This window comes from Rhipicephalus sanguineus, chromosome 1 (genome assembly GCF_013339695.2).
Source record: "Rhipicephalus sanguineus isolate Rsan-2018 chromosome 1, BIME_Rsan_1.4, whole genome shotgun sequence".
Taxonomy (NCBI): domain Eukaryota; kingdom Metazoa; phylum Arthropoda; class Arachnida; order Ixodida; family Ixodidae; genus Rhipicephalus; species Rhipicephalus sanguineus.
In genome coordinates this window covers 324,746,587-324,771,854 of record NC_051176.1, presented here as the reverse complement: position 1 = coordinate 324,771,854, position 25,268 = coordinate 324,746,587, and the positions used below count along the sequence as shown (strand labels likewise).

The 25,268-nt window shown below is 48.5% G+C and overlaps 1 protein-coding gene across 1 annotated transcript in view; it reads right to left on the bottom strand.

The window, feature by feature from the left end:
• LOC119383869 (protein Skeletor, isoforms B/C) overlaps positions 1 to 25,268 on the bottom strand; it is a 302,496-nt gene that overhangs the window by 239,358 nt on the left and 37,870 nt on the right. Inside the window, exons 2-4 of the mRNA XM_037652144.2 lie at positions 22,932 to 23,004; positions 21,055 to 21,157; positions 5,290 to 5,452 (exon numbers count right to left, since the gene is read on the bottom strand). Coding sequence (XP_037508072.2) covers positions 5,290 to 5,452; positions 21,055 to 21,157; positions 22,932 to 23,004 — 339 coding nt within the window. The remainder of the gene's footprint in view (positions 1 to 5,289; positions 5,453 to 21,054; positions 21,158 to 22,931; positions 23,005 to 25,268) is intronic.

Genomic DNA, 25,268 nt, shown 5'->3' with positions numbered 1-25,268 from the left:
GGGAACTTCATAGTGCAACTGAAAACCGTGGGCTATGACGTACGAGTGGAGGTCAACTTTTCATTTTTCACTGCTCTACGTATGCTGAGCTATATCGAACTCTTTTCGTTTCCAACAAAGAAGACGCTGCAAATGCGTGTCTGATTCCGCACCGGCTACCCCTTCTCGCCGATCTGGCGGGCAAGAAATCACGCGTGAGAGGAGAAGACGCAGACAGGCACATTGCCCCTCTAGGTGGCCGTTGACAGCCTGCTATCTTCCTATTTCTTCGTCATCTTGTAAGTTTGTGTATACATTTAAAATAAGTAAAAGGCGAAAAAAAAAGCTCAAGAGAGTGAGGACACTTGCGGACGGAACTCGAGGCGTTGCTTACGCGCCGCACAGCTGCGGTAGAGTTGTCTTTCAATTTCGTCCGACTTCTGTGGTAACCGGCAGAATTTTAAAGCTAGTTGCTTCCGAACGGTGTTCCTACAGCTGTTGTGCCAGCCATGCACGCAGAAGTACGAAAAAGTACCGGACTTCTACGACGTTTTTACGTCCTTTCGGCGAGGAGCCATGCGTTTCTATCGTGCCTGCGCGCCCGGGAGCAACAAACGACAATCCCAACTTTTCCGCCACGGGCGCCTGGTGGCGCTGCCTGTTCGGTTCAAAGCTGCAGCGCACTAGGCCTATAGTACGCGGAACGTAATCAAAAAGGGCAGAAAATATGTTCAAACGGGTGACGAAAACTAAAGTGTTCAGTGTGCAGGTCAGATGCACATTGTTTTTTTTACATAGGTATGACTAACTGCTTAGCGAGTCAGTGCGATTGCCGCAACACATCTGCGGTTACGCTAATATTTTTTGCGGCAAAACGTGCGAGATGTACGTTCTGATCCGAGGCAGCACATAAAAAACAAATGAACTACATTCTTTTAGGTTCTCACGAGCACAAAGAGACTGAAATCTACGTTTCTAAACGAGAAAAATGAAGAAAATGCTGGCTACCGGAAGTAGTTATAACATGAAGAAAGAAAGTGACTGTCTCTCGTCTTCCAGGTGTGGTGCAGCGGTAACGTGTCAGATTCAGAATGCATAGTACGTCGAGGTGGTGGGTTCGACTCCCGCTCACTCTTGTTTTTTTTTTCTTTTGAGGTTTTTTTTTGCTGCAGTGCTCGCGTATCAGCCCTAATTACGATCTGGCTATGAGCACAGTTCTTAAAAACAATTTAAAAGCACGATTTCGGCCCGTAACGGGTAGCCCAGTGTGCAGTGCGCCAGCGTCCAGCGTAGCTCGTGCAGCGGCCCAGTACCCAGCGCCACACTGGTCCAATAATCAGGTATGGCACTGGGACAGTGCCACTGGGTTTTCTAATAGGGGACGCTTTACAGAAAACCAACAGACATCCAGCAATACCTAGATTACACTAGTCATCACCAGCGACACTGCAAACAAGGGATATTTGTAGGACAGGCGAGGCGTAAGAAGGATCTGTAGCGATGACAGTGACTACGTTCACCACTTAAGCGACCTAAAGGAAACATTAGTTAAAAGAAATTACCCACAAGATGCTCTAAACAAGGTCTGCAATGAAGCATGTCAACTAGTTAGGAAATCATCACTAGCTCAAAGGGCCCCCGTAGCACAGCCCAACCAGCCGCCAGCATTTATAACCAAGTACTCAAATGCGCTACCAAACATAAATAATATCCTCCGTAAGTATTACCCAATACTGGCAAGCAACGAGCGCCTAAGAAAAGTGTTTCCCGGAGTACCAAAGGTCGTATATCGCCGCAATAGGAATTTTAAGGACATGTTAGTGGATGCAAAAGTAAACCCTCATTCTACAGGCCACATACCACCTTGTTCTCGTCCAAGATATAAGACTTGTAAACACCATCAAGATGACGTTATAGTTAAAAGTACCGGAAGTGATTACGTCCATCATAGAAAATCTAGTTTTACCTGGACTAGTTCAAACATTATCTACATGATCGAATGTTCGTATTGTCAAAACGGTACAATGGCGAAACGGGACAACGTGTTAATGTTAGATTAAACGGGCATCGCGCGGACACGGCGAAGAAGTTACCCAAAGCAGTGGCACAGCATTTTAATGTCGCAGGTCACAACTTCGAAGATTTCAAATTTACATACTACAGTCAAACTTCCGGTCCCCAAGAGACAGAAAATATACAGAGTCCTACCTTATTCGCAAGTTCAATACACTCCAGCCAGCAGGTATTAACGTTTCTAAGGGGGTTCTTGAATGTATTCGGTATGGTACATACACAACGAAAACCAATTAGAGTTAAGCCCTTCTTCTAGGAATTTCGAACTTACTATTGTTAAAATGCCACGTGCTTCCCCTGACAATCATTCAGGGAAACGTATACCCTCTCCCCCCCCCCCCCTCCACCCCACCGATTTTTGTTCCTTTTTCTTCCTTATGACTCACCCAGTTCGTCACGACGGCCTCTCCTTCCCCCTCCCCCACTCTGGCAGTTGCCCTCCCCTTCTCCCTTGTGGTGGAGAGGGCACGAAGCATATTCACACGGTAGCTAAGAAAATCAGTCCCAGCCTTGAAGAAGACAAGTCCACTTGTCGAAACGTCGGCTCGAGCACCCACCCCCTGTTTACGGATTTTTTCATCGCAAGCTGGGTGCAAGCAACGCGCGTTTTCCCTTCTCTCCAATGCGCTGCAGCTCGCTTCCGTGCACGTGCAGAGCTCTCGCGGCATACTTGCGGCGCCTCACAATGAATCGCTTGCATTAGGGCTTCAAAAAGATTTTCAAGCTTGACTGCCACTTCCGAAAAGCGAACTTGATAAAAGCAGAAAGGCTCGTCAATCACGTTTACGGTGAAGAGCAGACGATCGACGCCCGACTCAAAGGGAAATGCATTTCCCAAGTTGCGATTACACCGTTGAGACGTATAGCTCGAAGGAAGTCTCATTCTGTCATGTTAAAGATAAATAATGGTCCACATGCACTCCGAAATGAAGCGGTGCACGCAATCGTTGCTCTGCGGTGTGGACTACGAGTCATATGATTGTTGTTTTGATATGACATGCTTGCAGTAGCAGCCGTGTACTTTCGTGAACAAACGTTTGCGGCGTGCGAAAAAAGAAATTATACGGCCATGGCACTGCTTCCTGAGAAGGTTAGAGTCAAGTCCTCCGTGCCACAGGAGAATCACCCGCCGATTAAGACGCGAGCCAGCTAGCTGAGCTTTAACCACTGTGAAGCAAGATGAACTGCTCGCCTCGTTTTTTCGACTCTCGCGTCATGCTTGCACTCTCTTTTTATGAGGATATCGACTTGACAGGCGTATAAAGCCTGCAGTGCGAACCGGGCTAGAGAATCGCACAAAGTCTGAAGGTAGTTACTTCAAGGTTGCAATTGCAAAGCATGTATTAACTGCCAGTTATAATTAGCGGCTTAAATATATATCACCCGAATAAAGTGACAAAAACAAAGCAAACCTCTAGACGTCCGTAGCACAGACGTCCGTAGCGGCGTGATAAAGCAGCCTTGTCGACGCGTGAATTTCAGGCGCCGAACTTCTGACAATGTGCCGAATTCAGTTGAATTCAACCAACCGCGCAACGCTAACGGTGTAACGCCAGTGTGAACGTTCAACAACGACGGGTAGGTCTCACGAACACGGGGAATCAAGACACAAAGTTGTTTCGCCTACAACCGTAACTGGACTTTCACAATGCGAGAAGACAGCGAGTAATCATTACTGTAGTTGCTGCGTGCATGCGCCGCGTTACGTACTGATTGAGGTAGTCGAAACGAACGAAAGCGATGAACTCAGAGAGCCAAAATAGAGGCGAGACAGCTTTGTCAGCCATCCACGCTTGCCGCTTTTATTTCTCGTGCGACATGCCCGGGAACCGATACCGTTTCACACGTGAATCGCGTGTCTTAGTGTTGTCGGCACTGCTGTGGCAGGCCAAGACACCGCAATACTTTGGACCTCGCTTGCGCTTCGGCGGGGTCGCTTCTGCCAACGTGGAAACGTGAGCAGCCAGCGCGCGCGCCTGTTGTTCCCGCTGTCGACAAACAGGTTGAGCCGGCTGCGCTTGCACCCAGTTGCGCCAGAGCTTCTCTCTAGAGCCGGAGCGCGGTGCTGTCGTCGCGCCGCAAACTTGAGCTTGGGTTCCCTATGTGCGATTGTGCAGCGCGAGCAGCCTGCCTTTTCAGTCAAGAAACTCGCTAGCAGACGCTGCCTGCGTCGGCGTTGTCTCTCTCGTACGAGAGCGCGTTCTCGTTTCTTGCGAGCTGGTAGTTGGGCGTTCTTCGCAGAAAGAGCGTTTCCATAGTCAACGCGCGCCGTTTGCTCTCACTCGCCACATGGCGAGCGCCGCTGAGGCGGTGGCGCCCTCCCTTGCGTTCAAGCAAATGTACTGGACACGGCGATGCACGCGGCGACAGCAGACGACGATGCCCGTCGACACGCCGAGACCCTAAGGTGCTTCGCCCCTAAAACCGGAGTGCGCAGCGCGCGCGTGGCAGGTGGTGAAATAGAGCGGTCGAGTAAAGACGAGACGACGGCCGCTCTGGCAAATTTGTTGCGATGTATTTTTTGAAGTGCCTTTTACACCAGCGTAAATATTGTGAAGGAACCTGGTGTACTTTAATTTAACTGTGCCTTCCTAAACAACGACATCGACAATAAAAGGATGCATTTTTTTCCGAAACCCGGGAATGGATTATTCAAAGACATCGACCACAGCGATCGTACCAGCTTCAACGACAGACAGAGATGCTGAACAAGAAACGACGGGTGATTTGCATTCATGTGACCCGCATCACCGAGGAGGCTGAAGAAATTCCGGCAAATGAACGAGCATCCGACATCGTTGCGGTAAGCGCGCTCATCCAGCATTTACCCTAAAACGCGTTCTTGGGCTAGTTGGCGCATGGTCTGACAAAAACCATGTACACAGGACGCGTATGTTTGCGAAGCATTGAAGTTAATTTCAGTGCAGTTCCAAGCGATGGAGTGGCTCTGCGGTAGAACACCTGCTTGCCACGCAGACGGCCTGGGTGCGATTCTCACTCGCAGCTAGCATTTTTTTATATTTATTTTATACAAGATGATGATTTTTGGCTCACAACCAACGATGCCGACACCAACGCCGGAATTTCTGCGGAACGAGCTCTTTAGCGCTATCGCGATAAAATGATCGCCGCTATGTTTTCTGTTTTCAAATGAAAATGCCATCCAATCGTACCACGCGGCTGCATTCTGAAAGCAGTGACAAATGTCTCTCACCGCCAACGCTTCATTTTACCCACCCGGTGCTCCTCCGTCGTAGTGGAAGTTGGTCAGCTGCACGGTCCTGGTATCAAGCAGAACGACCGGGTCAGCGGCGATGCCGTGGCCACCACTCAAAAACCCCAGGTCTTGCGGTGAAGGCGGCTCGAAGTCGTGCGGTATCCTCACCCAACCGAAGTTCGCCTGCAGGAGAAATAACAACCACCAACCACTCCGATTTATAAAGTACACAATCCTCGGAATGATCTTTTGTGCCAACTACAGGGTGCATGTACCTCCCGCCAGATCTGCCGATGCCTTCCGAGAACGTCTACGGCATGAAATCGATAGTCGCAGCAAAATCACATTGATATGCTGTTCAGCAAATGTAATTCTCCAAAATATTGCAAGCTAAGCATTATGACCATTTTCAGCAAGACAACCTTGTGCAAGATATCAAGAAAGCTGGAAATTGAGCGAAAAAACTGGTACAATTCAATCGCCCAAGAAGCTGCCTGGCTGAGCCGTGACCGGAAAAAGAGGATGCCAGGGGTTTGAGCGAGTGCCCGATATTTGGACTTTTAACAACCGCTGGCGCTGCTACAGTGAACTAGAGGACGAGTAGTGTGTTCACTGCGCGGCACCGGGAGAGTCAACTGTGGCGCTACATTGACCTCGACTGCCGCTCCACCTGGTGCGCAGCAGTGCTCAAGAGGAGACTCGACGCGAAGGGTGTACTGCGCACGTGCCGTCACGGCCATTCATATCAATGATCAGCACTGGACATGAATCAAACGGTCGCCTCGCGTTGGGCGCTCACGGAAAGCGGCAAGTACCCGCCACGCTGGTCTAGACTGCTGACCCGCAGGTCGCGGGATCGAGTCCCGGCCGCGGCATTTTCGATGGAGGCGAAAATGTTTGAGGCCGGTGTGCTTAGATTTAGGCACATGTTAAAGAACCTCAGGTGGTCGAAATTTCCGGAGTCCTCTACTACGGCGTCTCTCATAATCATATCGTGGTTTTGGGACGTTAAACCCCAACAGTTATTAGTTAAGGCTCGATATGGCATGGACATGTTTTGAGGTGAGGGAAGCTCGCAGCAGAATAAGCTTCGAAGGAAATATGATGGGCAGACAAAGTGTTCCGGTATTTGCATAGGAACAAACTACGAGTCTCACCAGCAAGTATACGGCTGGGAGTGTAAGCGACATGGCAACAGGAGGCGTTAAGCGAAAAGTCAGAGAGCATTTATTGGATAGCCGCAGTGGAAAAAAAAAACCGGCTGGCTCTCTAGATCTGATTTCCTCAGGAATGAAGTTCTTGTCATGTCGTGTCATGCCTGAGCAACTACGAAAAGGGCAAAAACGAAATAAGGAGGGAGGCATTTTCTAATAATACAAGGGGAAGCGCTGTGCTGTTTAAAGCGAGGTCGGATTGCCTGAGAACGCGTAGTTTTAAAGCGAGATTCAGTAATGAAGGAGAAAAACGAACATGCTGAGGGGAAGCTGAGGAAAGTGACAGAGCGTGTTTTAGTTGAATGCGGAGACGTCCACCTAGGTGTATGTTGGGGCAGGGGCGTAGCCAGGTGGTAGCACACCGCCCCCCCCCCCCTCCGAATTTTTTCGCCGTGGTATTCAGAGCGCAAAATGACACTCGACATCTGCCTGCCCGGCCCCCTCTTCAGATCAAGGAGGTGCCCCCCCGCCGAAAAAAAATCTGTCTGCGCGCCCCTGTGTTGGGGCGCAGCCTACATTAAGCCTTGCGTGTTTGGTGCAACAAAGGAAAGGCAACCAAGTCCGCGATAGAAATAAATAAGAGGGTTACAAGATCGGTGGTGAAAAAGAAGGGAGAAAGGACAAGTATAAGGTCATTCTGCTGTATGGGGAAGAAGGTACGGCTGTGGATTTATGTTTTTTTTTTATAAGAAGAAATATATATTTTAAGTAGACGAGGCAATTTTACAAAAGTGATTTGTTTTTCGAGCTTGGTGGCCGAAATGTGACTGCCCCGTTACGAAGAGGACGTTCACTACATCGATCCATCCACGTAGCGTCTATGACCACATTTGCGCCCAACGCTTGCGCACAAGGCATGAAGGAAAGAAAAGCTGTGGAGGGCTGTGGCGTCACTCTCTGTGGAGCTTCGGTGAAGCCGAAGTGAAGCTAGTGAATATTGAGTGAAGCTATCGGCCGTTTCACTAGCTTGATAGCAAAATTTTTGTGGCGTGACATGTGTCTATGACGAACATAAATGAGAAGTCGTAACTTGAAAATCATGACATACACGTCATGTATGTCATGATGCAAATGAACTTGAAGAGGCTTTAACCAGGTTCTATGACGCTATTTACTCAGCAGTTGAGCGTTCAACCACACTTCAATCATCTAACAGACGCTACTTCGCCCCACGTTGCCCTTGGTTGTCCGATTCACTCATACGATCTCTTCGCAAGAAAGACAACTTGTATAAGAAAAGAAAACGTCAGCCGTTTAATGCGTGCTTGAAATTGCGCTATAATAGTTACTCCAGCACATTAGCCTCACTTTTAAAAAACGTTGAACAAAATTATTATGAAGAGGAACTACAGCATCGTAGAAATGATACTAGGAGAAAGTGGCAGCTCCTAAAAGAATTTTTCAATTCTTCACAATCGCGCAGCAAAGTGACCTCTGTTCGTGTCAACGACGTCACTCTCACCACGGTCAGTGATGTGGCCGACGCTTTTAATGTTCACTTTTCAACCGGCTTTCGTGTCGCCCCCTCATGTACCTCCGTTTCCTCACAGTAATCGTCGGTGTTTCTTTTACCTACTTGTGCTTCTGAGGTTTGTTCTGTTATTTCAGGCTTAAAAGCTACCACGGCTGGGTTAGATAACGTCCACTCATAATACATTAAACTTGTAAGATCGTTTGTTGCCCTTATCTTAAGTCATATTTTTAACCGCTGTTTCAAAAATGGTGTTTTCCCTGATAAATTAAAAGTTGCAAAGGTAGTGCCAGTATTTAAAAAAGGTGATCCTCACAGTATCGCCAATTACAGGCCTATATCCGTCCTTCCATTCCTAGATAAAATTTTGGTAAAACTCATTGAAATAAGCCTATCTAAATATTAAAGCAAATTTAACACACTTTCTCCATGTCAGTTTGGCTTTAGGGCAGGCCTTTCCACTGATACTGCAATTGCGTGTTTCACTGACAAAATTAGATCATTCATTGATAATGGTAACGTCGCAGGAGCTATCTTTGTCGACTTTTCTAAAGCGTTTGACAGTATTGACCATTTTCTCCTTATTCGTAAACTGGAATACTACGGTATAACTGGTCCCGCGCTAACGCTATTACAGAGCTTTCTGCTTAATAGATTTCAAGTAGTCTCGGTCAATAACTCTACATCAAATCCTACCCCCATTTACAGAGGCGTTCCCCAAGGTTCGATATTGGGCCCCTTATTATTTTTGATATATATAAAAATGACTTACCGCGTTGCCTTAACTTCTCTTCTTGTTTACTTTACGCTGATGACACGACTATTTTTTCTCATCATTCGAATTCTGCGACTCTAGTGTGTAGACTTCAAGCTGACCGTATTTCACCACCGTTCCACCACTTGTAGAGTGGTGGAACACTAATAGGTTATTGATAAATCCTTTCAAATTTTGCTTTATGCTTTTTCATTCACCGAACAAAAAATTACTATTCACTCCACACCTTGTTGTCAACCCTGCAGTCATTCCTTTGAGTGATCATACATCATTTCTAGGAGTTATAATTGACGACACACATTTGAAATTTCACAAACATATTAATTCTGTTTGTAGAAAGATTTCATATGGAATTAGGGCACTGGTGAAGCCACGAAAGAGTTCAGCATAAACACTGTTAAAGCACTGTACTACGCATTCGTACATAGCCATCTCTGTTATTGCATTACATCATGGGGCAATTCATATTCAGTGCACATTTGGCCGTTGAGGGTATTGCAAAAACAAGCCATGCGGCTTATAACTTTAGCTTCTCCTCAAACGCCATCACATCCTATTTTTGTCCAGCTTGACATACTAACCATCTCCGATCTCTATATTTATAATGTGTGCGTCTTGTTTTTTAAGGTTTTTCACCGCACTCTCATTATCGACATATTTCCTGCTGTTTTGTTGTTTAATCACGATTGCACTAGATTCGCGCTCCATAATAATCTATTGTTGCCTGAAGTTCGCACTAATTATGGGAAAATTAGCATTGTTTTTTCATCAATTTCAATATGAAATGCACTATCACGTGATCTAAAAGAAATACTGAACATTCATGTTTTCAAGCGAATATTAAAACTGTGTTTATTCAATGTATAACTGATGCGTTCCGTTAATTTTGTGAAATTGTGTTGCATGTAAAAAATTCCTTAAGTACGTACCTGAACATTTAGTACGGTCCCTGTTGCTATTAGCACTTCAAAAAGGCTCTTGCTATTCCTTTTTCACTGTTTAGATTTTTCAATGTATTAGCACAGGAGGTCCCGCCTGCGGTATGTAACCATGGGACCTCCTCCTGCATCTTTATCTGCAATGTATTACCTTTTTGACGTCACTCATAAAGATTCATTGATTGATTGATTGATTGATTGATTGATGTAAAGCATGATTTACATTCCACGCTCATGGTGCGCTGACGGCCGTTTCATAAACTTATGTGTGAAAATTGGTATGCCACTACATGAGTGTATGAAGAAAATAAATGACAAGTTATGAATTGTATGATATACGTTTCATTAGCATGAAAGGCGTGCGCAGGGCTCCCATCAGGGGGGAGTTTCGTTGCACTACCTGCACAGACCGCGGATACGTGCTCGTTGCATGTACTTTTCAGACCCCGTGACTGCCAACAGGTTCTATAAACTTTGCTGGGAACAATAACCACGCGGAGAACACTGCGGAGCTAACAAGATGCCAGAAAGAGTGGATACTTTCCTCCACAGTTCGGCACGAGGCCTACGGGAGCGCACAGAGCGCGTATATTTACTCATTCCGGTGAAAAAAAAAATTACTTCGATAGCATCAGACATCAATCTGGAAATATAATTGGCACTTCGGGGGGTGTGGTGCGTTCAGAAGAAGAGAGGGAAAGAGGCGGCTAACGGGGATTGGGAAAAAAAGGTAGGGGTCACATGCAGAAAACGAGTGAAGAATCAACAGCGTAGGACCAGAAAGACTTAACAACACGAGCGCAACGCTCGTGTTGTCAAGTCTTTCTGTGTCCTACGTCTTTTGGGCTGTTTCAATATTGTCACGTGGTCGTGACGTCGACGAGGGCACCAGTCAGCACGTCAGAGATGAAACTCTTTATTTGGCCGAACTTGTGGCAGGGAAACTGAAGGTCAACTACAGTAATACACTGATAGCGGCGAACAGAGCGTCGACCGTCGATCAACTGACAAGCGGTGAAGCGCGTCGGCATTTATACATGTGACGTCTAATATTCCAGCGTTAGCGCTGGTTGTCGCGCAAGGTCTAGAATAAGTTCGAGTGTTCGCGTCTTGCGCGAAATCGTTAACAAAACGATCTACAATAATCGCGAAGCTTCTCGAACAATGATGTGCGGTTTGCGTTGAGCGTTGCTGACAGTCTTTGCTGGTCAAAGCCAAACACATCAAAATAAAACATGAAGCGGGCGTGGCAATATGCACGCAAACCAACTAGCCGAACTCTCCCTTTTGCTGCATTTAATTACTTGTTCAACGGGCTCGATTATGTGTGTTAAAAAACAGCGCTCGTGTTGTCAAGTCTCTCTGCGTCCTACGTCTTTTGCGCTGTTCCAATATGGACGCAAACCAGCTAGCCCAACTCCCTAGTGCGAACGGGGCCCTACGACTTTTTGGGCCGTGCGTGGATCAAGATTCGCCATTGTAGCTCTGCGCCCGTCCGGGAACTCGGCAATGGCGTCATCTAGACTAAACTGCAAAAGCGGGCTTTCCTGCGTCGGTCCCCTCAGTTTGGAAAAAGTACCTCTGGTATTCGCAGCACTTATGCCTCTTCATATACGCACAGCAACTAGGCGACGCTGTCTACCGAAACCGGCATTGATCTTCATCCTGGCCGAAAAAGAAGCACCTAGCCTCGGATTTCAACGTACTCCGCACGGCGCCCTACGTCTTTTTCAACCGTGCTTGGATAAAGATCCGCCGTTGTAGCTCTTCGCCTGAGTGAGAACTGGACATTGGCGTCATCCAGAGTAAACTGTACAAGCGGGCTTTCCTGCGTTGGCCCCCTAAGTTTGGCAGCAGTGCCTGCGGTCTTCGCAGCCCCTATTCCTCTTCATTTACGCAGAGCAACTAGACGACGCTGTCTAACGAAACCGGCATCGAACTTCACCCTGGCCGAAAAAGACGCGCCTACCTTCCGATATCAACCTTGTGCGCACGGTGCCCTACGACGTTTTCTGCCGTGCTACTGGATCAAGATCCCTCGTTCTAGCTCTTCGCCTGAGTGAGAACTGGCCATTGGCGTCATCTAGAGTAAACTGTACAAGCGGGGTTTCCTGCGTTGGCCCCCTAAGTTTGGCAGCAGTGCCTGCGGTCTTCGCAGCCCCTATCCCTCTTCATTTACGCAGAGCAACTAGACGACGCTGTCTACCGAAACCGGCATCGAACTTCACCCTGGCCGAAAAAGACGCGCCTACCTTCCGATATGAACGTTGTGCGCACGGTGCCCTACGACGTTTTCCGCCGTGCTACTGGATCAAGATCCCTCGTTGTAGCTCTGCGCCTGAGTGAGAACTGGCCATTGGCGTCATTTAAAGTAAACTGCACAAACGGGCTTTCCTGCGTTGGCCCCCTAAGTTTGGCAGCAGTGCCTGCGGTCTTCGCAGCCCTTATCCCTTTTCATTTACGCAGAGTAACTAGACGACGCTGTCTACCGAAACCGGCATCGAACTTCACCCTGGCCGAAAAAGACGCGCCTACCTTCCGATATCAACGTTGTGCGCACGGTGCCCTACGACGTTTTCTGCCGTGCTACTGGATCAAGATCCCTCATTGTGGCTCTTCTCCTGAGTGAGAACTGGCCATTGGCGTCATCTAGAGTAAACTGTACAAGCGGGGTTTCCTGCGTTGGCCCCCTAAGTTTGGCAGCAGTGCCTGCGGTCTTCGCAGCCCCTATCCCTCTTCATTTACGCAGAGCAACTAGACGACGCTGTCTACCGAAACCGGCATCGAACTTCACCCTGGCCGAAAAAGACGCGCCTACCTTCCGATATCAACCTTGTGCGCACGGTGCCCTACGACGTTTTCTGCCGTGCTACTGGATCAAGATCCCTCGTTCTAGCTCATCGCCTGAGTGAGAACTGGCCATTGGCGTCATCTAGAGTAAACTGTACAAGCGGGGTTTCCTGCGTTGGCCCCCTAAGTTTGGCAGCAGTGCCTGCGGTCTTCGCAGCCCTTATCCCTTTTCATTTACGCAGAGTAACTAGACGACGCTGTCTACCGAAACCGGCATCGAACTTCACCCTGGCCGAAAAAGACGCGCCTACCTTCCGATATCAACCTTGTGCGCACGGTGCCCTACGACGTTTTCTGCCGTGCTACTGGATCAAGATGCCTCGTTCTAGCTCTTCGCCTGAGTGAGAACTGGCCATTGGCGTCATCTAGAGTAAACTGTACAAGCGGGGTTTCCTGCGTTGGCCCCCTAAGTTTGGCAGCAGTGCCTGCGGTCTTCGCAGCCCCTATCCCTCTTCATTTACGCAGAGCAACTAGACGACGCTGTCTACCGAAACCGGCATCGAACTTCACCCTGGCCGAAAAAGACGCGCCTACCTTCCGATATCAACCTTGTGCGCACGGTGCCCTACGACGTTTTCTGCCGTGCTACTGGATCAAGATCCCTCATTCTAGCTCTTCGCCTGAGTGAGAACTGGCCATTGGCGTCATCTAGAGTAAACTGTACAAGCGGGGTTTCCTGCGTTGGCCCCCTAAGTTTGGCAGCAGTGCCTGCGGTCTTCGCAGCCCCTATCCCTCTTCATTTACGCAGAGCAACTAGACGACGCTGTCTACCGAAACCGGCATCGAACTTCACCCTGGCCGAAAAAGACGCGCCTACCTTCCGATATCAACCTTGTGCGCACGGTGCCCTACGACGTTTTCTGCCGTGCTACTGGATCAAGATGCCTCGTTCTAGCTCTTCGCCTGAGTGAGAACTGGCCATTGGCGTCATCTAGAGTAAACTGTACAAGCGGGGTTTCCTGCGTTGGCCCCCTAAGTTTGGCAGCAGTGCCTGCGGTCTTCGCAGCCCCTATCCCTCTTCATTTACGCAGAGCAACTAGACGACGCTGTCTACCGAAACCGGCATCGAACTTCACCCTGGCCGAAAAAGACGCGCCTACCTTCCGATATCAACGTTGTGCGCACGGTGCCCTACGACGTTTTCTGCCGTGCTACTGGATCAAGATCCCTCATTGTGGCTCTTCTCCTGAGTGAGAACTGGCCATTGGCGTCATCTAGAGTAAACTGTACAAGCGGGGTTTCCTGCGTTGGCCCCCTAAGTTTGGCAGCAGTGCCTGCGGTCTTCGCAGCCCTTATCCCTTTTCATTTACGCAGAGTAACTAGACGACGCTGTCTACCGAAACCGGCATCGAACTTCACCCTGGCCGAAAAAGACGCGCCTACCTTCCGATATCAACGTTGTGCGCACGGTGCCCTACGACGTTTTCTGCCGTGCTACTGGATCAAGATCCCTCATTGTGGCTCTTCTCCTGAGTGAGAACTGGCCATTGTCGTCATCTAGAGTAAACTGTACAAGCGGGGTTTCCTGCGTTGGCCCCCTAAGTTTGGCAGCAGTGCCTGCGGTCTTCGCAGCCCCTATCCCTCTTCATTTACGCAGAGCAACTAGACGACGCTGTCTACCGAAACCGGCATCGAACTTCACCCTGGCCGAAAAAGACGCGCCTACCTTCCGATATGAACGTTGTGCGCACGGTGCCCTACGACGTTTTCCGCCGTGCTACTGGATCAAGATCCCTCGTTGTAGCTCTGCGCCTGAGTGAGAACTGGCCATTGGCGTCATCTAGAGTAAACTGTACAAGCGGGGTTTCCTGCGTTGGCCCCCTAAGTTTGGCAGCAGTGCCTGCGTTCTTCGCAGCCCCTATCCCTCTTCATTTTAGGGATGGTCAATTAAAATTTTTAATCGATTAATCGTTAATCGATTTAGCCTTTAATCGATTAATTGCTTTCGGTGGAATACTTTAATCGATTAATCGATTAATCGACATTTTCAATGGGTGCTTTAAAACCGATATCTCTTTGTTTGAGAGGCATCGTTCGTGTTTAATATGGGCCCAAATCTTTTCATTAGACGCTGACGATCCGAAATTCCCACTTTCGAAAGTGTCGACGACGGGCCCCTTGTGTGCAGTGTGCGAAAATTCACACTTTCGCACACTGGACACAAGGGGCCCGTCGTCGTTGGTTGATGTCGCGGATTCAAGCATCTGTGGCCATCATCCCTGGACTATTCGGCAGCAGGTCGTATTTTCTCGAAGCATGCCTACTCGAGCTCGTCGAAACCGGAGGCGCGTTCGGGGACCACACTGGTTGGAAAGTCGCAGTTGAAACATGCAGTGTGGCGGAGGGTGAGGAAATCCCGAGAAAGGTAAAAGAGAGACGAGGAGAAATTAAATAAGACGCTCGCTCTAGTAAGCAAGTCATCTTTTCTCCGTTTGTCTGTTAGATATTGTGGAAACCCTACATAATACTACAATTGCGGACTGACGCGATCTTTTTCTTGAGGTCACCTATGCAGATATTACACAGAAATATACTGGCCTCAAACAGACCATCCGTACAGGCAACTGCGGGAAATAGAAGGAAAGAAGATGACATTTAGGGGCTCGTTTTTCTTTGTTAGACACAATCTTAATTAGAACTAAGATACAATATTGCCAAGAAAAAGTATAGGGGGTGTTATTTGTAATAATTGGGATATAAATCTGAAGCAAGTGAAGTGGACGGAAAGATAACTTGTGGCCGGAAGGGACCGAACCTGCGACCTTCGAATTACCTTTAGGGGCTCGTTTTTCTTTGTTAGACACAATAATAATTAGAACTAATAGACAATAATGCGAAGGAAAGTATAGGGGAGGTTAAGGGTGTATGACAAAGAAAAACGAGCCCTTAAAAGTCACCTTCTTTCCCTCATTCATAGCGAGGGTCTTGTTCTGGCAGACTTGGTGCCTTCAGGGAGTATGCGAGGGATTATTGGTCAGCTGCCAGCTCGTAAAAAAGTTCACTTGCTACGTGACGCCAAAAGGCAGAAAAAGAGTGTTCCACACTCGCCGACATGGCTGTGATCGGCGCTGACTAACACTCCTAGGTTTAAATGCACATGTGTACCCTATGAAGTGGACGGGGTATGACCGCCGCCGTAGCTCAGTGGTAAAGCATCGGACGCGTTATCCGAAGGTCGCAAGTTCGGTCCCTGCCGGCGGAAAGTTATCTTTTCGTCCACTTTACTTTCTTCACATTGATATCCCAATCAATACAAATAACATCCTGTATACTTTTCTTGGCATTATTGTCTGTTAGTTCTAATTAATATTGCGGGAAATAAGAGTGACATGAGTTTCTGCCTCCCGGCTAGAAAAAACAGCAGCTGCGCCAGTATACTCCGCAGGTATACCTGATCTTTGCCGTAACACGGCGCCACTCACACCTTTTCAATTGTGCGTACATCCTGAACTGTGAGCGCTATCTAGTGTACCAGACATTACAGCATAAATTGCGCGACTGTCCTTTCTCGTCACAACAGAAGACGGGGGCCTCTAGCTGAAAGCTGTATTTCTCCCTAAATATGCGACCATTCAGTATTACTAAGTGCTGCAAGGTCATTTCTTCAATAGTAATGCACTGGATACTAGACGTTCGGTAAACCGACGCGTAAAGTTGCGGATTACATAAAGGGTCTATAAGGGCCTTTTCACAATTCGCGAGTGCGCATTCCTGCACTACATTTTCTCTCAACTAATGGCAGCAACTTTCGTGCTTCAAGAGAAGACGAGGTCGTAGTTGCACGTGCTGGCGTTTGTCTATTATGCGTGTTCGTGTCAAGAGAGCCGCGTTTACACTTTCCGCGTCCCAGCGCAAGCAAACCACGCTTGAACACTCTGTTTGAAGAAGTGACTAGCTGCCATTAATTGGGCTAACATCGTAGGAAAGTTAGCTACACAATTGTGAAAATGGCATATATACCCTATAAGACGGACAGTTGGGCTAGTCGGTATACAGCAAATAAAAGATGGTTACTAGCGTCGTTGTCCTTTTTACGCTAGCAAACGTATCCTATTATGTATATACGGATTACCTAATCATATCCCCATCATCGTACTTCACTCTTTTTGCCCCGTTGCGTTTTCCCCGGTGCAGAGTAGCAGGCAGGGGCGTACTAGCTCACGTCACCCTCTCTGCCTTATAATACATTTTCTCTCTCTGTTTCATTGGTAAACAATATTTTATTTGCTAAAGAGTAAAACAGAACGGCACTAAGAACCAGCGAGTAAATAAGCAGCTCATATTACAATGCCGCACTTACACAAGAAACGAGTAAAATCTGAGGGTTGAATAAAATACAAAGAAAGTTGCGATTGACACTACAGGTGACGAAAACTACTCGTTTACCAAATGTAAGCAGACATGCGTTTATGTGGCAACACGATGAAACAGCACGGCAAAAAACAAACACGAATAATAAGCTACAAGATGATGCGCTGGCACGTATGAAATTTACAGAAAAGAATAAACTTCTCTTTTGAAAATTGGCGAATCCACGTGCTGCTTACTTTCTCAACAGTCCCCTTTTGTTTTGTTTCATGGGGTTGCTGCTCCGAACCACATGCTTTTTTCTACTGAGCGAAGAAATGTCAGTTGCCCGAGATGCTCGGGCGACAACCGACACCTCCTTTGGGTCGCTACACATCCAGCATGCGAAAAAAGGCGCTCGGATGCTACTGACATTGCAGGAATTGGCAAATGCTCCATTGCAACGTCAAAAACATGATCTAGGCCAGTTCGCATGCTGTGCCAAGTCTCAAGTGGGTTCGGGTTGGTGCGGCGATCGACTACAGGGTTACTATAGTATGTCTTGAACTGAGAAGCCATTTAGTTCATCGGATCGTACTCCTGTGCAACGCAATTGCGTAGAAGTGCGCGATCGACGGCATCCCAAATAGAACCAGAAAAAGTAGTTGTATTTGGCTTTGCAACTTCCTGCGTCTAAGGATATCGTTCAGAGCTAGCGTCTCAGGATAGCGCGCCTCGCAGTCATGCGCTCCGGCCAAGGGGCGAGGTTGGGGGCGGGAGTGGGGGATGCCGTAATCTATTAATCGAAGTTTTAATCGATTAATTCGATTAACCGAAAGGCACAAATCGATTATGATTAATCGATTAATTGTGGACCTTTAATCGATTAATCGATTAATCGTTCATCGATTTTACCATCCCTACTTCATTTACGCAGAGCAACTAGACGACGCTGTCTACCGAAACCGGCACCGAACTTCACCCTGGCCGAAAAAGACGCGCCTACCTTCCGATATTAACCTTGTGCGCACGGTGCCCTACGCCGTTTTCTGCCGTGCTACTGGATCAAGATCCCTCGTTCTAGCTCTTCGCCTGAGTGAGAACTGGCCATTGGCGTCATCTAGAGTAAACTGTACAAGCGGGGTTTCCTGCGTTGGCCCCCTCAGTTTGGCAGCAGTGCCTGCGGTCTTCGCAGCTCCTATCCCTCTTCATTTACGCAGAGCAACTAGACGACGCTGTCTACCGAAACCGGCATCGAACTTCACCCTGGCCGAAAAAGACGCGCCTACCTTCCGATATCTACGTTGTGCGCACGGTGCCCTACGACGTTTTCTGCCGTGCTACTGGATCAACATCCCTCGTTGTAGCTCGGCGCCTGAGTGAGAACTGGCCATTGGAGTCATCTAGAGTAAACTGTACAAGCGGGGTTTCCTGCGTTGGCCCCCTCAGTTTGGCAGCAGTGCCTGCGGTCTTCGCAGCCCCTATCCCTCTTCATTTACGCAGAGCAACTAGACCATGCTGTCTACCGAAACCGGCATCGAACTTCACCCTGGCCGAAAAAGACGCGCCTACCTTCCGATATCAACGTTGTGCGCACGGTGCCCTACGACGTTTTCTGCCGTGCTACTGGATCAACATCCCTCGTTGTAGCTCGGCGCCTGAGTGAGAACTGGCCATTGGCGTCATTTAGAGTAAACTGAAAAAGCGGGCTCTCCTGCGTCGGCCCTCTAAATTTGGCGACAGTGCCTGCGGTCTTCGTAGCCCCTATCCCTCTTCATTTACGCAGAGCAACTAGACCATTCCCAGGATCTAGCGACATTTGTGCCTGGCGCCATCCCTTGGGGGTAGCAACGGCGTCCTGGTATAACTGAATGGGAAATGGGAAAAAAATCATATCTCCTGAAAAAAGCAAGCTATCAAAAACGACTCGGGGTTCTATACAGTAGAGACCTGCTGGAACGTTTCGGTAAAATTGCAGTATTGCACTACAAAGCGTGCGGCTTACCAGGAGAATTGAACACCGCCCATTAGAAACACATGGGGCCCTATTGTAAAATTTTAAACACTCCGGGAAGCCACACGGTTTGTGGTGCGACACTGTAATTTTAACAGAATATTCAAATAAGTCTGTACTGCATAGAACCACGAGTCGTTTTTGACAGCTTGCTTTTTTCGTCAGATAGAATTTTTTTCCCTATTTCTCGTTCAGTTACGGCAGGCCACCGCAGTCACCGACGAGAGATGGCGGTACGTGCGTAAGTCCCCAAATCCTGGTCATGGACGCTGTCTACCGAAACCGGCATCGAACTTCACCCTGGCCGAAAAAGACGCGCCTACCTTCCGATATCAACGTTGTGCGCACGGTGCCCTACGACGTTTTCTGCCGTGCTACTGGATCAAGATCCCTCGTTGTGGCTCTGCGCCTGAGTGAGAACTGGCCATTGGCGTCATTTAGAGTAAACTGCACAAGCGGGCTTTCCTGCGTTGTCCCCCTATGTTTGGCAGCAGTGCCTGCGGTCTTCGCAGCCCCTATCCCTCTTCATTTACGCAGAGAAACTAGACGACGCTGTCTACCGAAACCGGCATCGAACTTCACACTGGCCGAAAAAGACGCGCCTACCTTCCGATATCAACGTTGTGCGCACGGTGCCCTACGACGTTTTCTGCCGTGCTACTGGATCAAGATCCCTCGTTGTGGACCTGCGCCTGAGTGAGAACTGGCCATTGGCGTCATTTAGAGTCAACTGAAAAAGCGGGCTCTCCTGCGTCGGCCCCCTAAATTTGGCGACAGTGCCTGTGGTATTCGCAGCCCTCATGCCTGTTCATTTACGCAGAGCAACTAGACGACGCTGTCTACCGAAACCGGCATCGAACTTCACCCTGACCGAAAAAGACGCGCCTACCTTCCGATATGAACGTTGTGCGCACGGTGCCCTACGACGTTTTCTGCCGTGCTACTGGATCAAGATCCCTCGTTGTGGCTCTGCGCCTGAGTGAGTACTGGCCATTGGCGTCATTTAGAGTCAACTGAAAAAGCGGGCTCTCCTGCGTCGGCCCCCTAAATTTGGCGACAGTGCCTGTGGTATTCGCAGCCCTCATGCCTGTTCATTTACGCAGAGCAACTAGACGACGCTGTCTACCGAAACCGGCATCGAACTTCACCCTGACCGAAAAAGACGCGCCTACCTTCCGATATGAACGTTGTGCGCACGGTGCACTACGACGTTTTCTGCCGTGCTACTGGATCAAGATCCCTCGTTGTGGCTCTGCGCCTGAGTGAGAACTGGCCATTGGCGTCATTTAGAGTAAACTGCACAAGCGGGCTTTCCTGCGTTGCCCCCCTAAGTTTGGCAGCAGTGTCTGCGGTCTTCGCAGCCCCTATCCGTCTTCATTTACGCAGAGCAACTAGACGACGCTGTCTACCGAAACCGGCATCGAACTTCACCCTGGCCGAAAAAGACGCGCCTACCTTCCGATATCAACGTTGTGCGCACGGTGCCCTACGACGTTTTCTGCCGTGCTACTGGATCAAGATCCCTCGTTGTGGCTCTGCGCCTGAGTGAGAACTGGCCATTGGCGTCATTTAGAGTCAACTGAAAAAGCGGGCTCTCCTGCGTCGGCCCCCTAAATTTGGCGACAGTGCCTGTGGTATTCGCAGCCCTCATGCCTGTTCATTTACGCAGAGCAACTAGGCGCACCGTTCCACGCACCGCTCAGCCCATGGTAAGGGAAAGCACTTTCTGAGCACCTATGACTTTCTGAACGTAAGAAATCTCTCACTGCACATGTTCTGTACGTCACCGCAATGAGGCGGCTCAATTATATACAACATGTGAACAATTGGCAAGTACAAACTGAGCATTTAATGGAATCATCGCTTCCACATAATGGCTACTTCTCAACGCACCTGAATCGTCAATTATGAAGCGAAACAGTATTTCTGAATCACACAGAGAAGCGGCACATATAGGTGTAGCTGCGTCAATGGATTGTCGCACCTATGTTTCACACGACAGAAGAAATGACGCAAAGCCAGTTCTGTTTCATTTAGCGTCTGTGCACGTCAATCATAAGTATCTTTAAGTCACGCGCTGTAACGAACACTGCTAGCATTCCTGGCGCACAGCGTACCGCGCCCTTTAAGAAACCTGCGCTGGCACCGTGCAGGGCCACCAGATCGATAACATATTATTACTGAAGCACACTGTCAGCTTTTCTGAAGTGCTCTACGGGTGGAAAATATCCCTGACCGAGTATCGCCGGCAGTACACGGCCAGGTAGCGGTAGTTGCGGATCGTCTTGTCCAACTTGATGACTAAGTTCTCGTGGTTGTAGCGTCGGAGCCGCTGTCGCCTGCATACATAAATAGCAGACTTGTACAATGATGAATGTGCACGTTGTCGATCTGTACGTTAACGTACATATTGATATGCTTGAATCGAGGCCATTTTTGCACAAAAGAGCTATGATTATGCACAATGTAATTGCCAATGCGGCAATAACGTGGTTCGTTAAACGAGCACTTTCTCGCTGTGCTCCATTCTGCTGGTATGAATCGTTATGTAATTTTGCATGACAGCGCCGGGATGTCATCATGAAGCACGGCGTACTGCGGGCTCCTGGTGAATTTCGACCACGTGGGGTTCATAATGAAACGGGGGCGCGAATCACACGGCACAAAAGAAAAGATGGACACAGGACGATAGCGCCTCATCCTGTGTCCATCCTTTCTTGTGTGCCGTGAGATTCGCGCCCCCGTTTCATTATGAACCAACACCACCTCGGCCAACTTTTTATTGCACATGGGGTTCTTTAAGGTGCACCTAAATACAACACGATTTCCATCGAAATGCCGGGAGTCGAGCCCGTGCCCTCGACCTTACCTGCTAAGCGACCACGTCGAGTGTCCTTTCAGAAGGCAAGACCTATATCGGCACGTAAACATATCGCACACTGTTTGGTTCCCTTCAATGTCTGTGCGTGGAATTTTAGAAATTTAAGCACTATGGAGTTCCATGAAGTTCCAGCACATACCCCGCCTAATGTACTACGTAGAAAAACTACAAGGCTATTTGCTAGGGGTGTGCGAATATTCGAAAGTTTCGAATATTCGTCGAATATTACATTCAAAATATTCGTATTCGATTCGGAAATCGTGTATTCGAAAAGTTTCGAATATTCGATAACTTCGAATACTCGAAAAATTCGAATATGCGATTCGATTATTATGCATAAGATAACTCGATTTCCACATTTCTGCTGCGTTCGTATAGCTTAAAACTTTTCCGAGAGGAGCGACAAACATCGTAGGTACACGAGGCACGATATCTGCCTGCGACGAGCACCCCAATACGTATGATTTATTGCTGGTGCATCTCCGACCTGCAGCGCTGTTGGCGATCATGTAACCGTACATTTTCAATATTATGCGGCCGTAACGTGCTGCACTACCACTCGTTCACTATGCGGGACCACTTCTGAAGAAAGACACTGGTGACCGACTGTAGGCACCTTCAGATACCTCAGTCTGGCAAAGCTTTGCCCCATGTACCTCCCTATACCAGCCACTTCTGTTCCATGCGAGCGTGCCTTTTCAGTGGCAGGGGGGTTGTCTCTGTTAGAATGAAGCGCCTGCTACCTGATCATGTGGAGCAACTCGTATTTCTTCATGATAACATCTAGTCATTACTTTCATTGTGCCGTGATATTTGCTTGTGTTGTGATGTGCATTGTGCTAGCCTGGACATTGTGTTCTGGAGATAGCAGTGTATGTAGTGTGGCCAGTCAGGCTGTTAATGTTCTTGTTTTTTTCAAATAGCTACATGTTAAATAAGATATCGTTACTGTGGAGGCATTTTTCCTTTGATATTCGATATTCGATTCGATATTCGAAGGTGGATATTCGTATTCGATTCGTATTCGAAAAATTTGATATTCGTACACCCCTACTATTTGCTGTCCTCGGTAGCACTGCTTACTTGACCCTTCTGTAAAACGAGGCTTCAAAGCGCCGTCGTACATCTTGCATCTTCATTACTGGGCTTGCTGCCATACAGCGTTGTGCTGCTAAGCCCCCTTCACATGTAACGCAGCAGAATGCCATTTTGGACGTGCATCGCTTGCTCACCTGCCGTTCTCGTCAGCCAGAATCTCGCCCGCGCTGTCTGGCTCCGGACTGCTGCCTGCCCAAAAGAACGCGTCTGCGCAAAAAAATCACCAACTTGTCTGTCGCATTCAAGGAGAACCTTATGTTACTGCATAGAAAAATAAACCTCTGTCATGCCAAACCAACAAGCCCAAACCGCTACCCTAGTAAATTGTTCCATTCTGTCAGGCATAATTTGCATTGTCGTGCACGCTTGAAGATCGCTCAAGGAAAAGAACAACTATTACGTCACGAAATGTGCAGCGACAAGGAAGACGCGACTCTCCTAGGAAGTAATGCACGTGGTCAAAGCATGTACTGTAATTGCTATGCACAGAAAGTTACTTACAACTGAACGAAAAAAAATGTTCGTTTTAAAACACACTTCACTAACAATGTAATAATAATTATTGGGGTTTTACGTCCCAATACCACTATAAGATTATGAGGGACGCCGTAGTGTTCGCCTCCGGAAAATTCGGCCACCTGGGGTCCCTTAACGTGCACCTAAATCTACGTATACGGGCCTCAAACATTTTCGCCTCCACCGAAAATATAGCTGCCGCGTTCACTAACACTGTTGTGTTAGATATCTAGCAACAAGAAAAAGAGGCCCTGACTCCAGCGATTTGCAGTTAAAAATTGTTCACTTCCTACGGTAAGGGCGAGCGGCTTCACAGCGAAATGCCACGCCACTGCTCCCTTTAGTGGCGTATTCTTGCTGGCATGGAACATTCACAACCTCCTTTTACAAGTGTGGTAAGTTGGCAGGACTGCGCAGTGCCCGTGGAGTGTGCCGACCAGCCAGTCATCGCTAGCTACGCACAGGCAGTTTGCCAGCGACCCCAGAGCAACGACACCGAAGTCTACCGGTCGATTGGCGCAAGGCCGAAGACCCGAGTAGTGACTGCCGTAACACTCCCGGCAAGGTCGCCTACTACACTCCCTCGTGGTACAGTCACATGTCCCCAAGTTAACTCTCGACGACCTATCGGGAACACCTAGCAATGCGGGAAGCCACTCTAAAGCAACAACTAGACTCCCAGCAGCGCCTACTTCCCATCACCGCAACGAGCCAAGCAATGAAGGCAGCCCTTCAGTGCGTGCGGAGTCTACGTCGTGGAAACTACCACCATTTGGTGTCTCGTATCAATGAAATTTGTCATCGCGCCGTTAATGAAGGACACGCCATTGTTTTATAATGGCTGCCGGTTCACTGTGGCATCAGTGGTAACCACCTCTCCGACGACGCTGCCCGATGCGCCCACGATGGAGCGCCCACACTGTTCATGCCCTTGTCAAGAGTAGACGCTGCTAGAGAACTTCGTCACATCGCGCATAATGCCACGCTTGGGCACTGGAATTCTCCGCTTAAGCCCTATCGTCGCCCACAGTACCTTGAATTGTTACTCCAGCTACAACTGCCATCCAAGATTTCTCGACGTGACGCTACAATGCTGTGCCGGTTGTGGATCGGTGTAGCGTTTACCAACTCGTTCAGCCATCGCAGTGGCATGGCAGATTCATCCATGTGCGATAGCTGCAACTGTGTACAAACTACTGAACATCTATTTTGCCACTGTCCCCAATTTGATGAAGATCGCCGGGCTCTCCAGTGTGACTTGAATAGACTCGATGATCGGCCCTTTAATGAAGGAAAGACCTTAGGAGCCTGGTCGCGCAGCACATCAGCCCACAAAGCCACACGAGCCCTCCTGCGGTACTTGAAAGCAACTTCATTAAGCGACCGCCTGTGAAACTCGGCACTGTGTGGGTAATGTGAAATGTGTCTATCCTTCTCTCTCTCTCTTTTACTCCCTTATTAACCCTCCCCATGTGTAGGGTAGCAAACTGAACGCATAGTCTAATTAACCTCCCTACCTTTCCTACATTCCTTCACTCTAAGGCAAAAGGGTGTTAAAAGGGTGTGTGGTTCGTCCTTTTGGGGACTAACGGGGCTGCCACAACCATTAATCCCTTTAAGGACTAACGGCACCGGGTCTAACAGTTAGTCCCCACAATGGACTAACATTTAGTCCTCACATTTACACCTTGCCGGGCAACTGTTAGTCCCCACAGATCACCTCAATGGACTAACATTTGGTCCTCACATTTACACCTTACCGGGCAACCGTTAGTCCTCGCAGTTGCACCTCGCAAGGACCAACGGTCGGTCCACTCAAACGCTCCATTCGGATGAACTTTTTATCCCAGGGATGATTTTCTACAGTTACTCTCCGCAAGACTTAATACTTTTTTCGCGTGTTTCTTTCCGCGGTGACCAACAAATGCCGCGGAAAAGAACACGCAAAAGAATAT